An 18,170-nucleotide genomic window follows, 5' to 3' on the forward strand; every position below is an offset into this window, starting at 1 on the left:
GGTTTTTAAGCAAGTTTAACCGATTTTTAAGCGGGTTTGACCGGATTTTGGTCGGTTTGACCGGGTTGGGTTAAGTGGGCTGAGTTAGGATGAGTTTTAATTTTTTTACTGTTTGACCCGGTTCGGCCCGACCCGGCTAACGTCAAAATCGGCCCTTAACCGGTCCTCAATCCAGTTAAAATGAAAGGACTGATTCCGGGTTGGCCTGGCCCGGCCCGTTTGACACCTATAGTTCGGCATATATTATTGCTTTAAACTTAGATGTATAAATTGAAACATAAAGTGTAATTAGTAAAATAATACTATATAACTACTACTTCAAAATGTACGAGTGTAGAATGTCGTTTTCAGTATATTTATTTATTTATTTATTTATTTCAGCCGAAAGCTTATATGTTATTATTCGATTGAAGATGTGAATAAATACAAAAAAGAAAATAAGAATTAGATTTGAACTTACCTTCTCTGAATGGTCGAGAACCTTCTTATTTAAAGGCTTGCTTTAAGATGAGAAGGAATTTAGAGATATATGATTTAATTTCATAAAGACAAAATGGACATTACAGTGTACTAAAGTTTTCGATGTGTGGAATTCAAGCCAAATTTTTCTTTTATCTCTGTTAAAAATATTTTTTATGCTTGAATTCGTGATCTTCTGATCACATGACAATATTTTTTATCGGTTACGTTAAGAATGTCTTAAAAAAAAATTAAAAAAAGAAATAAACAATGGTGAAGTGTCCCACCGCATGCACCCATATTTAATGTGTTGAAGAAAAAGGTTAGATATAAAGTGAAAGTAAGAATGATGATTTGAGGAATGTTCGGCGGGAGTACGTACGTGTTTTTTTCACTTTAGAGTTTGTTCATTGAATCATATGGTTTATTTTTTCACTATATGATAATGCAAAGCCGAAATATATGACTTATTTGGTTGCTTTGCTAATCTTTTGTTCAACCTTTTCATATTTGTTCTCTCTCTCTTTTTTCTCTTTATAAAAGCTAATTAATCATAAGATGCAAGAATGTACAAAGTAGAAATTGTTCACTTTACTTTACTTTAAGTATAATCTAAGCTTAGCATCTAAAAGCCAAAATACTAGACAATAAAGCTTAATTAATTATGATCATGATGAGAACTCCATGCACGTTTTCATGCAAAAAGGTAAAGCTAGCAGCTACCTCAGATCATAATATTATTTCAAGCTTTGGAAATGTCAAAAAGGTGAGTTTTATATTGATTCGCAACAAAGAGATAATTAAAGTACATACTCTTATGTTTTTTTTCGTTCGGTTGGATATATATACCTTTCCACAATTTTGTTCAATCCTTGTTTTCCCGTCATACTTTTTGGCTATACTTGTCCCTCACCATTAGCCAAAGCAAAGCTCGATATATATCCCTAAGTTAACTGAGATGACATGTATATAAGTTTTGAATAGTTTGACATGACTTAAACCTTGTTGACCCATCTTTTTCTAAAACCAACTACGATAAAAATAATGTCATTATCCGTTACCTGTGTAGCAAGAGCAGCACGATATATATGTACATAAAATTAGCAGAGTGGTACGTAGTCGATAAATAATTTTGTTGACCTCTTATGAGAAGTCTCCCTTGATTAATTAGGAAGGCCTGTTTGCTATAGTTTGTTATCATCTTATGAAGAATATGAATTATTAATTCAAATTTCATCTCATTAAGTTGGTGTAATTCTCTCATCTGATCACTTACTTTCTCACGTGAATAAGTTTGATACAGAATTTTAAACTCTTTCTGACGTTATGTAATGGATAGTTGTCTTCCTCAACCATTATCATCATCGATCACCACTTCCGGGGGCGGAGCTAGCACACAATGAGGGGTTCATCCAAATCTCCATCGACAAAAAATTATATTATTTATAAAGGATTAAAGTTAATTTTTATATATATATATATATATATATATATATATATAGTAGATATATATTAAACCTCTTTGACTAATTTGTGTGTGCACTTTTAAACCCCTTAATAAAAATTCCAGCTCCGACACTAATCACTTCACAATCCTCACTCACACACCAACGTAACAACCTGTCAGTTTTCACGTCCATTGGCTTTGAGAATCGATATAAATAAAGTCAAATCTTACATATTAAGATATAGAAAAAATAATTATTCTTAATAGTTTAATATTTAAATTTAATCGGGTTTTTGGTGTTATATATTTTGACACGTCTTAATCTTAATGTCCAAATTAGTAAACTTCTGCAATTAAGACTAGATTCCCTTCACTTGCTTATAAGCATAGCGTCGATGCACAAGAGACAATTAATTAAGTAGCCAACTTAATTAATTAAGCTAGCTAGCTACACATAATGAAAATTCTACTCGCTATGTACATATAGCTCCTTAATTAATTAGGCAACATTATGCATGTAGTACCATTCTCATTAAATGACGTATTTATGTATTGTGAATATTATATCTCAACAAATGGCTACTAATAATACTTAATTAGCTTCGTTTAGTTTTACTTATTATATTTTATTTTTCAAGAGCCAAATTACACGAACTTTAACGAACTTTAAGATGTATAATATAAGAATGATTACTTAATATATAGTATTTATCGTAAAAGTTCTTATATATTTAAATATTAAATTAATCTAATTCAATTTGACTCGGGAAGTTAGTCAAATTGATTTTCTTAAAGCAAAACATGAGAAATAAAAATGAATAAAGAGAGTAATTATTAACAAAATTCCATTACAATATAACTTGAGACTATTTAAATTATTAATTGGAAATCTTGAATTTTTTCTATTGAGTAATTTGAGTTGAGTTCATCCGCATAATTATCATGTGCTACTAGTGAACAATGCTTGCTTTCAGTCATTTTTAAGGGCAATAAGGACTTTAAGTCTCAAAAAATTAATTACTCCATGAAAATCACACCGTGCATATATTTTCCATATATTACTTCATGATTATATATAGTTCATAGCAAACTAGTACAATAAGCCTCTCAATTGAAATTACAATAGTTAACTTAAAAGACCAAAAAAATTAAATTAAAAGCCCCACTAAAAGCATAAAATACATATAAAAAGTGATGACTATATCTCATCTAAAAGCTTGAACTCTTAGATATAATGAGAAAGCATACTTTTATTTATTTAATTATATTCTCAGCATGTCCCTCACGTGCGAGCTTGATTCTTTTCATGGTCGACTAAGCACGCGGAAGTTGGTTTTGATAAGGGACAACAATGAGACTCAAACTCATGACCTCTGCTTGCTCTGATACCGACATGACATCCATCGTCATCGTCATTGAAGTTACTTTCCGTGTTCAAACTCTTCCCAGTTACTTTCATGTTTTGGTCCACAAGTTGAACTAGAATTTCCATAACGTGATGTAGTAAATTTCATAAAATTACCACCTTCCTCTTCTTCTTGCTGATGATTATGATATTGCTCCTCATGAATATTCGATGCTGATGATTGTGAAGTATCAAAAGACAAACCTGATGATGATGATGTATACTGATTAAAACTTCGCGATGCATCGAAGTTCAAATCAGTAGTATTATGGTCACTACGAAGTAGCTCAGCATATTGATGAACATCAGGGTAGTAAGACTGAAAATTATAAGGGGAAAGATGATTATTTGATGAGGTGGCTGCTGGAAATTGTACTTGTTGATGAGGAACAATAATATTATGATTTTGAGTAGTAGCAGTATCAGTAAGGAATTGGAATTTTCCTTGAACTCTTTCAGGGAAATTGAGTTTAGCTTTGTTGCCTTTGAATGTAAGAGCAGCTTCATCATAAGCAAGTGCTGCTGCTTCTGCAGTTTCAAATGTACCTAGCCAAACTCTGGCTGCTTTCTTTGGATCGCGGATTTCCGCGGCCCATTTACCCCATGGTCTTTGTCGAACTCCTCTATACTTCCTTCTTCCCGAACTCCCTACACATATAAAAAGAAAGAAAGTATACGCTGACAGTATAAAAGAATTTTTATGTCATCTAGTTAAACGTAACTAAAATGTTATCGTCTAGAGAAATTGAATAAATAGCCTTGCTAAACAAGGAAATAAAAAGCACAATGAAACATCTACTCTTTTCATAAAATCATGGATGATCAGCTAATTGTTAATTATGATCGATCATCTTGAGGAAAACCCCTTATCGTTTGTCGATGAAGATGATAAATAACTTGCAGAATGTTGAAAGAGATATATAAAGACAAAGTAAATATAAGTGTGTTCTATCATCAAACAACTTGGGCTTTTTCTTTTAAAAGAAATGGTTAATTCACAGAGTTCACACTTTAACATGATATCATAGAGGGAGATCGAGCTACTAGGACCGACTCTCATCATCACTCATTATCAAAGACGAGAATTTTCAGGTGGTTACCGCTCATAAAAAACAATTAAGTCTACACGTGAGGGACAATCATAAATCAACTAAATGATAATGTAATTTCTCTAACAATCTAAGTTTTTAGATGATATGGTACACATAGATACTTCATGAACACAGAAATAAGCTTCTTTTTTTTGTGTGTGTCAAGGAAAATGAGCTGAAAGAAAGAAACTTTTTTTCTCTTAATTAGTTATACATGAAAGATACTACAGTAATCAATTTGATGTTAGTCAGTAATATATATAATAGTACTTACCTTGATTATCTTGAATAGATGATTGAGAATGGTTTTGCAGCTGAGGAATTAGGGTTAGTGGATTAACATCGATGGAAGAATCAGCAGAAGCAGAAGAAGTGTTTCCAATAACTTGAGAGAGCACAGAAACCATAGCAGACATGTCTTGATGAGATCTAGCTGATGAGTATACTGGAAAATTATTACTACTATTATGATTATCCTCTTTCGACCTTCTTTCCATTTCTTCAATCTAACAAAACATCATCTATATTACAAATTAGTAGTAAATGATGATATGAATGGGTCCAGAGGAAGAATTTCTAATATAGCAATTAATATTGAGGTGATGAGAACAAGGAGTAGCTAGGAAGGAGAAAGAGGAAGATATTAGGGTTTACTACTCTTTGCTTTTTTATGTACGAATTAATGTGAATACATACATACTAGCTTTGAAATACCAATGTCGAAAAAAATGAAATACTCTATATATACGGTCCTTACTTTATTTTTGTTTTCGAGATGAGCACAACGTTCAGCTTTTTCTGCTTTCTACTTTTGTTTTAGTGACATTGGTCAAATTTATCTCTTTATTATACGAAATGGATCAGATCAATTTTATTCTCCATTATACTGTTTATATAGTGACTTCGGTTGTTATCTTAAAGGATTCAAATATATCTTACTTCTTTTCTATTAGAATTAATTATCTAAGATGTACACTCAATCTCACATGACGCTAATATTTTAATTAGGTAAGCATCATCTGATAATATTGCAACTTCAGCGTCTCAAGGTGGAGAATCAAACCGAACCTTACCAACAAAGGTAAAATTTCGAAAGGTGCCATTTCTTTTAGAAAAGACTAAAAAAGAAGTAGGGTAAAAAATATGCTGGCTATATATTCGCTTCGTGAATTTGAAGATGAGCTATTACAGAGAAAAAAAAATTCCTAAATTTTCAGTGTATTAGTTAATGGTAGAAGAAAATGTAAGTTGTGAAACAATAGTTTAACCAAGAGTAGATCAGATCAAATCAAAGTCTACAATCGAACATCTAATGAATTTAAATTGTTAGGATAAAAACATAAATTTATATGCAGTAATACTGTAAAGTGAAATTAGACAAACAATTTTGCATTAGAAAAAGTAAGAGTATTTAAATTGCTCTAGAGAGTATTTCATTATTTTAGAAATATTGCCAGGAGAAAACAACATAAAATTTGCAAGCCATTATCTCGCATTTCCCTTATTTTACCACTAATTTCATGTCATAACTGTGGCACATGAAACACACATTAATTCAGGTTTTTTTCGGGGTTTTAAATAAGAAAAATTATAGTTTAGAAGAATTATGTGAATACTCTCTAGTTTAAATGAAACCAGCAAGCAGTTTTGGAGATTTTATGTACTTTTAGGTACTATTGATCCAAGAAATGTTTGCATGCCCCGCCACCCATTCCCCACCACATAAAGAGAACTGATCTGTTTACCCTGGTTCTGCTAACAGCCTTAAATTTAAAACTTATTTTAGGGAGCTAGTTGCTATGGAATCTATGATAATGTACTACAGGAAGGAAACTGCAACTTCCTTTAATCGAAAGGAGGTTCGAATTTGCGAGTATAAAAGGTAAAGGACTTTCCTTTTTTATCAACAAAATCAATTACAATAAGATGCGGAAGAAACATATCAGCTTAATCTTCTGGGCAACGAGGAAGATGAACAAGAAATCTAGAAGCAAAAATTAAGTACAAATAACATAGAGCGATGAAGGAATTAACATTTATATGTACAATTCTTGTATGATCATGAAGTCGGCTGTATCTTTCTGAACCGCATGTATTCCAATAATTGAGAAGGTAATTCTGCTAAAAGCGATTGAACGACTGAGACATCTCCATCTGCAAATCAAAGCAAAAGCATCAGGATCATACTACAGAAACCTACCTGCATAATTTTCTGAAGCTCTTAACAATGCTGGATTGTCCTTTTGTGTATTAGAAAGCTTCACTGAGAAATTTATAATATGACATACTTTGTACATCCCGGAGGGGAACAAATTGTACTATATCACGCACAGCAACACGTCCAGTTGTAGATTCTAGCCTGTCTCCTTTATCAGCATCCAATATCTGTTAAAAGAAATCACACGGGAGATGATCCAATACAGTTAATGGAGGAAATGGATGACATAAAAAGCACGTGCGAGGAAACAAGTTGTTGCATTTGCATACCTCCATTTCTTTGAAGTCTGCTCCTCCGACCCCAACAATTAGAATTGACAAGGGCAAATCCGCTGCTTGAACAAGAGCGTCCTTTGTTTCTTGGAGATCTGTTATCACTCCATCCTGGAAATTTTGTATATTATAATCAGAATAGGAAGAGATAGGACATTCAGTTACAGAAAAAAAAACCATCCTCAATGAATTAAGCCCAACTAAAATTAGATAGACAAAGTTTCATTTCCAAAAAAAGTTCAAGTTTCAAGTTTCTTTACATCTTTATGCATTCCAGTGAAATTATAAATGTACATGCATAGAGATATATGAATATGACCGCGGGGAAACTTAGTAGAGTTCAGTTGACTGAACTCCCACCTTGTTGGTGAGGGTTCGATTCCCCACATTGTAATCCCCTCCCCGTTTACCCTTCCCTTACCCTCAATTCCAAAATATATATATATATATATATATATATATATATATATATATATATATATATATATATACACACACATATGACCATGAAGGGATCTATTAACTATTACTCTGAGTGCTATAATTTCACTTGAGGTCAAGAAAAGATGCTCATATGTGTGTGTGTGTATATATATATATATATGACCATGAAGGGATCTATTAACTATAACTCTGATTGCTATAATTTCACTTGAAAGGTCAAGAAAAGATGCTCATCAGGAAAGCAGGGGAAACTATAGAACATAGAAAATGAAATGTACCGTGATTATTAGCAGAACGAAATACTTCCGCTCATTGTTCGTCAAAGACTGACTTGCTATATGTGCTGCAGAAGTAATCACTGGTCCAAATAAAGTTGGACCTGCAAGTGAAACATTATGAAGGGCACTTACGTATGCCATCATGATACCCTGGATTCCTTCCACCTAGAGTTAAAAAAAAATTGCTAAAATTTATAAAAAAACAAGATGCAGAAAGTTAAAGCAAGTCTATAAATGTGGGAGTACATAAGGCTCTCCTAGAAGTACCTCACAGTAGGTACTACTACCGTTTAAGTTGAAGCAATGAGAAACTGGGCCATCAATTGGCCGTGCTCCAAAACCCCAAGCAGGAAAACGTTTGTCTGTATCATAAAACTGCAATACCTCTCCAACATCCAGGATTGCCTGAAATTAGGATTCTGGTTAAATATCTTACTTCATATGAAGGAAATATCATTACAACTGAGACCATTTTCTCACTCTCTGATAAGCATTTGGTCGTCCTGAAGGGTCAATGTAATGCAATGAATCAGGGAGGCGTGGATTTCCATTGGAAGCTGACAAACAATAATTCAAGCAAAGAATACAGACTCAGGTGCAAGTTAAGCAAAAGCATAAAAATTAACATAGAGATTTTCTTTTTCATAACCAAGAATATTTTTAAATAAAGAATCAAGGTCGGTGAGGATTCACATAACCGATCTCAATTTTTTCGGACTGCTGCTCGGTTGTGAAATAACCAAGAAATTCATTGTGAGTTAGCTGGCCCTACCCTCCATTGGCCCACAAGTCCGAAACTCAGAGAAGCGTAAAAATTAACATAGAGATTTTCTTTTTTATAACCAAGAATATTTTTAAATAAAGAATCATGGTCAGTGAGGATTCACATAACCGATCCCACCTTTTTTGGGACTGCTGTGCTCAGTTGTGAGATAACCAAGAAATTCATTGTGAGTTAGCTGGCCCTACCCTCCATTGGCCCACAAGTCCGAAACTCAGAGAAGCATTAACCCACCTCTCAACACATCCATAACTCTTATTTAAATTTATAGGATGCTCAATCCAGCCTGCATCCTAAATAGGGAAGAGTTTGGAGTTTTTCTAAATATATTGTACCATTGATGAAGACAAAAAATATGAATTCCATGCTTGGTTGGTTTTTCTATATATAAATGCACATATCAATGCACAACCACATACCAGTAAAATCAATGGCCACCATGAAGTTGAGTTCATAGCCGGACGCCAAGTAATCAAGGAATGTATACTGTACTTTCTCTGAATAGCTTTCCACGAAAAGTTGACTCTTTAGAACCTGGATAGAAATCCAGTGACCGTCAATGATTAAATAAGCTTAACTAGCAGTCGTGTTATCTGATTAACGAGTTCTTTACCTTGTTTTCTTGTTTTGGTCCCGTAGCAGTTGGTATAAAAAGATTTGCACCAATTCTAGCAGAATGCAACTTCTCTAAATCTAATAGCGACTTCTGAATCTTTCTGACAATCAGTAGAATTACGGTCAACTTCCGATCTGTAGAGGTCAGAAATGAGCAAGAGAGGAAAAAGCTTACCCAATTAAACTATGCTTCCCATTGCTATTGAAGTCATAACACTCGATAATTAATGGGTTCTCCTGCATTAATTCAAATGTTTCTAAATTGAAAATCAAAGAATAAACATTGTGCAATGCTACATTACCATCCATATAAAGTATATGATCAATCATATACATTATCAATCACATCCATTAAAACAAGTGAATTCTTAAAGTGCAGGCCCTCAAAATCAAAACCATTAAATACTTCAATGAGTCAAGTTTGTATGCATTGCACAAGAGGGCAAGATCCCATAGACATCTGCAGAGATACAGCTATTGCTAATGCAATCATAAAGTCAAAAGAGACAGCTGATTTCAAGTTTTAGAGAATAGATAGGTTTTCCAGTAAGAAAGCAAGAGATCAGTGAATAGTGAGTTTGGAGGTTTCATCATTTAGAGTATAAATTTATTTCTTCTGCACAGAATTCATATGGAAAATAATACCTATGTATTTTGAACTTGCCCAAATGCTTAAAAGAAAGTCAGCATTGGACCTATAGCTCATAACAATACCTTGTTTATTGGGAATAGGATATAGTTCCCATGCAAGAAAGAAAATTTCTTTAGATGATTCCTTACCCTCTTTTTCAGGGTTCCATTTGTGGATGATTAATCCCAGGAAACATAACGCCTTCTAAAGAAAATGCAAAATTGATCACTCAAAAGAGCATTATATTGTACCTTACTTCCAATTTGTTGAATATTCAAGATCATCGGTTTCCAACTGGGTGAATGATCATTATTTATCACTTCTGTTTTGCAAATTGGAACAACCATTCCACTTTCGGTGGTTTTGGATACCACCAGAAATGGATCCTGCCAAATACAGAAGAATTATGTATATCAGCATCATGTGATTCAAAATGAGAAAAGATAATACATTACTCTGATGAGTTTGTACACTTTTTGAAAATAAATCCTTTGATTCCAATTCTGAACATCTTAATTTCAACTCTACAGTAGTCTTTGAGCTGATACTTTCTTCAGCAAAAACAGTAAGCTTGCCAAACTTCGGGGCACGTGCTTGACTAGAAGATTGCTCGCCACATACAAGGTCCATGATCAAGGCTCTATCAGACTTTGTGACAATCTACAAGGAAATATGTTTAACATTCATTTAATTAATAGAAAAAATAACCTCGCAATTACAATGACATTACTAAAAAGAAGAACAGAACTAACTTGAATCCTAAGATAGTTGAAAAAAATAGTTCTAAGCACACAGAGAAGAAATATAAATAGGTTCAGGGCTTATAACCATTATCCGACAGGAAAAATTCATAACTTCTTGAAAGATAAAGCAAATGGTACATATGGAAAAACAGATACACAACACTGTAGCTACCCATCAGCAGGAAATCCATTTTGAATAGTGTCAAAATAATTATGCATCGAAGTAGGTATTGGCAATTGGATTATGAACAATCTATTCCAGGTTTCAAACATATCCATAACCAAGTACTACACGAAGTGAATAGTAGAAAAGCTTCAAGGTTAAATGTGTCTTCTCTTTACGGTTCACTCAGCAGACCAATAATAACCTTGATAATAAACTCATTGTCTACACTTCAAGCAGAAAACTATGGCGATAAAACAATTTCAGGAATAGAGGTTGTAAATAGAAAAAGATGCACCTGAGCCAATGTGCAACTGGCCTCACCAAGAAAGTCCTGTTCCTCCAGTTTAAGCATCTGCATTATTAATTATACAAACTTGAATGAGCATTAAAAGCAAATGATTTTATACCTTGTATTCTTTAATATTTTTTCATAAAATGTATAACACATGATTGTATCTTGTACTCTCTAATAGCATTCATAATAGGCAAACAAAAGCAAATTCAAAACGTATGATGGGTGGTCATATATAAAATATGAAACTATTTTCCCTGGCTCCAATGGATGGGAATGTAGCAGACAGCAAGAGAAAATGAAACCAGAAATATGGTTAGCTGTATGAATTATTCTTGATATTGATCTACTTTTTGTTTTAATTACTGATATAATCCAAGGTTTACGCGATGCAGTGACTCAATCTGAAGCTTAAACATCACTGGAGAGTGGAGACAGCTATGTAGGACTTCTGAGACCAAGTAACTGCAAGGATCTGAAAAGGAAAGGCTCTTTTCAAATATTAAAGGGGGGAGATACTTTTCACGGCTATTAAATGGAGAGGATACTTTTCACGCTCGCCTGGGATGGCAAAAGAATTGGATTGTCCCATTAGAAGAAGACAGTTAAGAAGTGGTACTACGTAACTTAAAGTCAGGTAAGGTATGTCTATAAAGGAGAGCATAGGAAAATGAAATAGTCAAGATTCTAACTGTAACATCAACATAAAGAGAATCGCTAGAAGGTTTGGAATCCTTTCATAAAAAGTGGAAACTAAATAACATGCCAATACTACAATGATCTGTCGTAATTACACCCAATAGTATTTTTAGCTTGCTTAGAAATGACAATGGGGCAGGGCAAGGGCTTAACGGGGCTGGGCAGGGCAAGTTTTTAATGGGGCAGGGTGGGACAGGTCAAAGTACATTTTCAGCAAATAATAAATGAATTAGGGCAGGGGCAAGGCAAGGTTTTAGCAAAATCAAGCAAACCAAACTATGGTTTCATTTAGTAATTCTAAAGCAAACCAAACTGAAGGACAATTATCAATTTATTAGATGCATAAGATATTAGTCATGAGTCACTTTAATAGTTAACACTTGGGCGTTTCTTAGCAGTTATCCGTAAATTTAAGTTCTCTAGAATTTGGCACTAATGTTTGTTTCTATGTACCTAAATAAGAAAATTAAATGAAAGTGCATGTACAGCTAATAAATTAGTTTTAAAAATAATGTTTAAGTCATCGAAAGGATTTCAAAAAAACTAATCCAAATGTAACCACATGTAACACGAAGTTCAAGACTAATCCAAAACTCATTCCTCTTTCTTTTTTATCACACGGATAAATCACAATTGATAAGTTAAGAATAAAAAGAGTTATAGGGCTGGCCACGGCAGGATGAATATTAGAAAAATTGTAAAACAGGGCATATTACACCAAACTAACGGAGGGAGAAGTTGCTCGCTTTCGGACACACATAAATTTGATCTGTTTCCCTATAAAATAAAACAGAGGGACTAATTAATTCAAAATCCTGGTTCACCTGATATAATGACCACGGGTCAATTAATGTCGAGACAAGGAGAAATGTAATTGCATTAACAAAATTTTAGACAGAGCAACATAAATACCTTGACATCTTGATTATGAAATTGTGTGTCAATATCATACACACGGAACCTGAAATAAAGGCAAGCTTGTCATATAAATGTATTTGCTTGAGAGAAATCAGGAAATGGAGTATCAAGACTCACACCAAATTCTGCACCGTCTCAAAATAATAAGTCATAGTATATTTTGTAATCCACTTTGGGTTCAATGAGTTGAGGACTACTTCAGTACGGGTAAGCTCTTTCAATGAGCCATCTTTTTCTTTTGAATAAAGGACTGCCATGGGGTCACTCTGTAACAAACAAATTCTCCGTTAAGTTAGTAACATGTTTATATTTTTAAAAAGTACATGGTATTTTGTTCACAAATGCAGCATCAAGAAAGTGATGAAACTGCACAATATGTATGACTTAAACCACTAGAATCTATAACGTAGTCACATGTCTATATTAAGAAATAGACTATGATGCTTGAAGATACAAGACGCCTCAAATTGACAAGGCAGAATTCATACAACTAAAAAAAATACCATTAATCAAAAACAAAGGGAAAAAAGAGAATATTCGTATTACATGAAAAATAACCTCTATGCTCAGTACCAGTTTCTCGAGTATCGTACCATTAAAAATTATGGTTTACAGGTTATCTATAGAAGCTAGATTTGGAGAATGAAGAACATAAGGTAAGACAGATGATATTCTGGGGGTGTTCATGTATGTATTAATACTGACAACATCTATCGGGAAAAAAATAAAACAAACTCCAAAGCAAACATTTAATGTATCCTCACATTAGGGAAATGAAGCAATTCCTTTGCAGCTAATAAAAATAAATAAACAAGACGCAACAACCATACACAATAGTAACAAAGATGATGCTTCACATAATACTCCAGTTCTACTATATCACAACACATTAAAGTCAGCATTATCATTTACATTACCTAACACAAGTAAAATAAGCGACAAACCTTGGAAAGCACATCACGATCACGCAAGCTGGTAGAAGATAGAGACAACTGCAAGTGTACAAATAAAGAAATATTAAAAAAAGCCAATATTGGAAAATGAAGAGAGCATATTAAGTACAGATAATGACCAAAGCATTATAACTATAAGTAATTGTACACAATGAAAGAATTAATGTGATGCAGCATACTAAAACAGCAAATGAAAAGCTACGTTACCATTGTATGTATCGATTGGATGAGGTAGCTTTCTTAACAAATAATCGCACCACATATTTATCTAGACATGAAAGTATTAGGTAAAAGAATATACTACCTTTCTATCACTTGAGTTGAATAGGCACAAAAATACTTCAAATTTTTCATCTCATGGAGTATTGTCATTGAAACGGAATGACTTGTTGAGATCTCCTATCTTGGCATTGGCTATTATTTAAGTATAGCCATTAAATCTGCTTATAATTGTATTTTTTAAGAGTTTCTTCTATTTGTTAATATTATATGTGTGGGTGAACGTTAGATATATTTTACGTTAATATTACAAATAAAAATATTAAATTGCATGAATTTTCATTTTTTGTGGCTATAATGGTGAAGGTGGCCATAATTTCTTGTGTACATCCTGAACCAACTATCTTATGATCTACCCACTGATTAACCCAATAAAAGGTCAAGTAATTAAGCACTAACTGATGATCTCACGTTCTTACAACATCATTGCCCCACTAAATTCTTATTTATTCGGTCTAAAATTTCTACGCCTATAAATAAGAGTACTTCTTTGTGATGATAATTAGAAAAAGTATAGTAGTGTGCATCAAAAGTGAGATACGACTGTGCAAAAAAGTTGTGACAAAGAAAAAGCCTAAGCCTCCAACATATTTCCCTTTAAAGAGAAGGTATTACTTGTTGGAGAAAGTGTTCTTTGTAGAAAAGCTTTGGACTGAACTAGTCCAGAGTTTGTTGAATCTAACAATGTCGTCTGGCTAGTTGTTGTATCCTGGAAGAGACACCCCTAAAGTATTAAAATGCTATACAAGTGAAAATATAGTGCAACTCCTTAAAGCGATATCTGTGTTTTAGCCTACAAAATTTGTTCGTTTTCTTCTTTTTCCAGTATTTCACCAACATGGGCAGGGCATTCAATTTTTTTCAGAAATAATCTAGAAGAAAGTCGACCACTCACAATGCGTACTTAGTTATAGTACGGGTTTGGATGTTAGGAATCCAGGCCCACTTCACCACAAATTAACTTTAGATAGGGACATGTAATCAAATCAGGTGACTCGGTAATTGCGGAGCAGTCAACTTCTCAAACGGTCAATGCTAATTCACTTGGAGTCCAATGTGCTCAACAGAACTTTCTTACCGAATTATCTCAATTCGACCATAAACCTGTAATGGAAAATATAATACAGTAGGCGTGAATCTCCTTCAAGAGAGTAAGATATATGTGTCTCACTTTGACGAATTTATTTTTAATTCTTCTTTCAATTGTACTTGTATTTTCCGACATATACAAGCATCCAAACTCCTCCATATATAATCTAATAGAAAATCAACCACCCACAAGTCACAACAATTACCTAGCTATAGTACAAGTTTGATTTTAATGAGTCCCTCCCTATTTCTATCACCAATTAATCCAGAGAGACATCTAATCAAGCTAGTTACTCGGAGTAAGACATTTTCTCAAACGGTCAATGCTAATTCCACTTGGAGTCCAATGTGCTCAACTGAATTTTCTTACCGCATTATTTCCATTCAACCACAAACCGGTAATGACAATGACAAATATAATGCAGTAGGCGTGAATCTCCTTAAAGAGAGCAAGATATATGCGCTCATGACTCACAAAATTTTGTTCTCTTATTCATCTTTTCAATTGTACTTGTATTTTCCGACATATACACATTCAAACTCCTTCATAGATAATCTAGAGGAAATCAACCACTCACAACAATTACATCGCTATAGTACAAGTTCTGTTTTAATGAGTCCCTCCTTATTTCTATCACCGATTAATCTAGAGAGGGACATCTAATCAAGCTCGTGACACAGTAGTCGCGGTCAAACAGTTGATGCTAATTCCACTTGTAGTCCAATGTGCTCGACAGAATTTTCTTACCGAATTATCTCCATTCAACCACAAACCATAATAACAATGACAGATATAATGCAGTAGGCATACGCATGAATCTCTTTAAAGAGAGCAAGATATATGTGTCTCACTCTAACTTACTTATTCTTTTCTTCATCTTTTCAGTTTTACTTGTTATTTCCAACATATACAAGCATCCAAACTCCTCCATTGATAATCTAGCGGAAAATCAAGCACCCACAACAATTACCTAGCTACAGTACAGTTCTGTTTTAAGGTGTCCCTGCCTATTTCAATCACCAATTAACCTAGAGAGTCATTTTCTCAAACATCCCACGCTAATTCCACTTGTAGTCCAATGTGCTCAACAGAAATTTCTTACCAAATTATCTAAATTCAACCACAAACCGGTAATGACAATGACAGATATAATGCTGCAGCAGTAGGCATATATGTCCTTAAAGAGAGCAAGATATACAAATTTATTTTTTTATTCTTCTGTCAGTTGTAGTCTTTTGCAACATTTACAAGCATCCAAACTCCTTTGTACACAATTTTAGCAGAAAATCAACCACTCACTACGATCACCTTGCTACAGTACAAATTCTGTTTTAACAAGTCCCTGCCTATGCCAATCACCAATTAATGTACAGAGAAGATCCAATCAAGCCAGCAATCCAATAATCACTGAGTAAGTCAATCAACGATCAATGCCTATTAAACTTGTGGTCCAATCATAATTCAACCACAAACCAGTAATGACAATAACACGTATATGCAGTAGGCATGAATCTACATAAAAAGAGCAAGATATATTCGTCTCAGTTCTCACTCTGACGGACTGTTTTTCATTCTTCTTTTCAATTGTACTTGTATTTTCCACCACATACAAACATTCAAACTCCTTCATAGACAATCTAGCAGAAAATCAACCACTCACAACAATTATAATTTATGTTATAAAGAGTCCCTGCCTATTTCAATCACCTAGTAAGTCAATTAACAGGCAATGCCTATTAAACTTGTAGTCCACTCACAATTCAAATTAATTACAGTCGTTAACAAAACATAGAAAAAATTATATGTACGTATAATCTAGCAGAGGAACATCCAATCAAGCCAGCAATTCAATAATCACGGAGTACGTCAATTAACAATCAATGCCTGTTAAACTTGTACTCCAATCATAATTCAACCACAAACTCCTCAAAATTAATTTACACTCGATAAGAAAACATAGAAAAAAAAATTATATGTACGTATAATCAAATATAACAATTGAATGAAAATTAAATGTAAACAGGGAGAAGGAGAGAGAGAGGAGCCAAGTGCCTCGATCTGAGAATAAAGGCCTTGGTAACCACGAGACTTAAGGAATGCATCAACAGCTTCATTAGGTGCGTTAGCTTGATTACCGGTGCTAACTCCGGTACCGCCGACTGCCGACTGACCGCCGGCGACATCCGAGCAACAATTTCCCATCGCCGCCCGCCGTTTTCTCTCTCTCTCCTTAGCTGTGAGTTTGTGGAGTGGAAATACATATATAGTGTAACGGTTGTTCAACTATGGGTTTCAGCGGAAGGAAAGACGCAACTAAACCTCATGGGCCCCACGCACTGCCTCGTGTTTTTGAGTTTTTCCTATCTGTTTTAAACAAAAGCGCGTTTTTTTTCCCCCAAATTAAAGTACGACGATTTTAGGTGGAACCTTCATTTTTGGAAATTGAAAATTCAAATAAAAATAAGTGAATAATTTTTTTTTCATGTGGTGTTTGGATCGATTTACGAGTACCTCAATTAATTTTATGGAATATTTGTCATCTCCCATCAACAACATATATAAGATAACTCTGTCCACTGAACCTGAGACCTCATGATACTCAACACAACTTCATTGACCACTAGACCACACACACAAATAAGTGAATGGTTTACTAATAACTGAATGAATAATCTTAGAGAAGTTAGTATTCCATTTTCATTCTAGTTTTTTGTTAAGGTTTTTGTCTTAATTTTCTTATCAAAATTAAGTTTTACTTTTTCTTAAAAGAAAAATAAAAGAAATACCATAAATACTTTTATTTTTTCTAAAATAAATATATATATATATATATATATATATATATATATATATATATATATATATATATATATAAATTCATATTTGGTAAATTTCTTTTTTGAAGGAAATATTTTGAAAAACTATAAATAGAAGACTCATACTCACACAACAACACAATAGTATAAACAATATAGTCATTTAAGAGTTTGTTTAGTGAGAGATTTTCTCCCAACAGTTTTTGTGTTTTATTTAATATTAGTTTTCATGTGTAGATCAATTGACCAAATCATATCAATAATATTATGTTTTAGCATACTTTTATTTGTCATCTGAATTGCAAACTTTAAGCTTCCACATGACACCTCTCGATTTTGAACCCAACAGTTTTGTCAAAGTATAGAGCATGTTTAGATGGCGTGGTGATCGTTGTCTTAATGCAATTTTTCGATCATTTCAATCCTGCAGTATTCTCTTCGATTTCTTAGATATTATTATGAAATGTATAACTACTTTAAAGGAAAATTAAGCAGAAGCTTCTGATTGGAAAGACGAACGTAGTTTACGGGTTAGGTATCCTGTTGGCCATTTTATACTATGTTTCTACAAAA

The 18,170-nt window shown here is 33.5% G+C and overlaps 2 protein-coding genes and 1 long non-coding RNA gene across 5 annotated transcripts; 1 reads left to right on the forward strand and 2 right to left on the reverse strand.

Moving 5' to 3' along the window:
* The first annotated feature begins 952 nt into the window (after window positions 1–952).
* LOC107862116 lies at window positions 953–5,163 on the forward strand. 2 transcript variants are annotated; one of them, XR_007053950.1, is made up of 2 exons: window positions 953–1,225; window positions 3,501–5,163. It is a non-coding gene; the product is annotated as an uncharacterized LOC107862116 (long non-coding RNA). The 2 variants fall into 2 exon arrangements; XR_007053949.1 differs by having other exon boundaries at window positions 960–1,225; window positions 3,226–3,915.
* Window positions 2,924–5,130, reverse strand: LOC107862115 (ethylene-responsive transcription factor ERF113). The gene is made up of 2 exons (XM_016707570.1): window positions 4,677–5,130; window positions 2,924–3,959 (listed from the first exon to the last, which is right to left on the reverse strand). Exons 1-2 carry the CDS (start codon window positions 4,897–4,899, stop codon window positions 3,328–3,330), a joined length of 855 nt encoding a protein of 284 aa, XP_016563056.1. The 5' UTR covers window positions 4,900–5,130; the 3' UTR covers window positions 2,924–3,327.
* Window positions 5,164–6,278: 1,115 nt separating the features above from the next.
* On the reverse strand, window positions 6,279–17,212 carry LOC107862114 (protein BONZAI 1). Of its 2 annotated transcripts, none has more exons than XM_016707568.2 (16): window positions 16,834–17,212; window positions 13,404–13,451; window positions 12,577–12,725; window positions 12,454–12,502; window positions 10,846–10,902; window positions 10,113–10,301; window positions 9,893–10,027; window positions 9,186–9,247; window positions 9,009–9,111; window positions 8,815–8,929; window positions 8,095–8,171; window positions 7,882–8,019; window positions 7,615–7,779; window positions 6,890–7,003; window positions 6,691–6,787; window positions 6,279–6,556 (listed from the first exon to the last, which is right to left on the reverse strand). In XM_016707568.2, the coding sequence occupies exons 1-16, from the start codon at window positions 16,981–16,983 to the stop codon at window positions 6,462–6,464; spliced, it is 1,743 nt and encodes a 580-aa protein (XP_016563054.1). In that variant the 5' UTR covers window positions 16,984–17,212; the 3' UTR covers window positions 6,279–6,461. The 2 variants fall into 2 exon arrangements, with proteins under 2 accessions (XP_016563054.1, XP_016563055.1); XM_016707569.2 differs by having other exon boundaries at window positions 16,917–17,124.
* Window positions 17,213–18,170: the final 958 nt, after the last annotated feature.

This window comes from Capsicum annuum, chromosome 3 (genome assembly GCF_002878395.1).
Source record: "Capsicum annuum cultivar UCD-10X-F1 chromosome 3, UCD10Xv1.1, whole genome shotgun sequence".
Classification (NCBI taxonomy): Eukaryota; Viridiplantae; Streptophyta; class Magnoliopsida; order Solanales; family Solanaceae; genus Capsicum; species Capsicum annuum.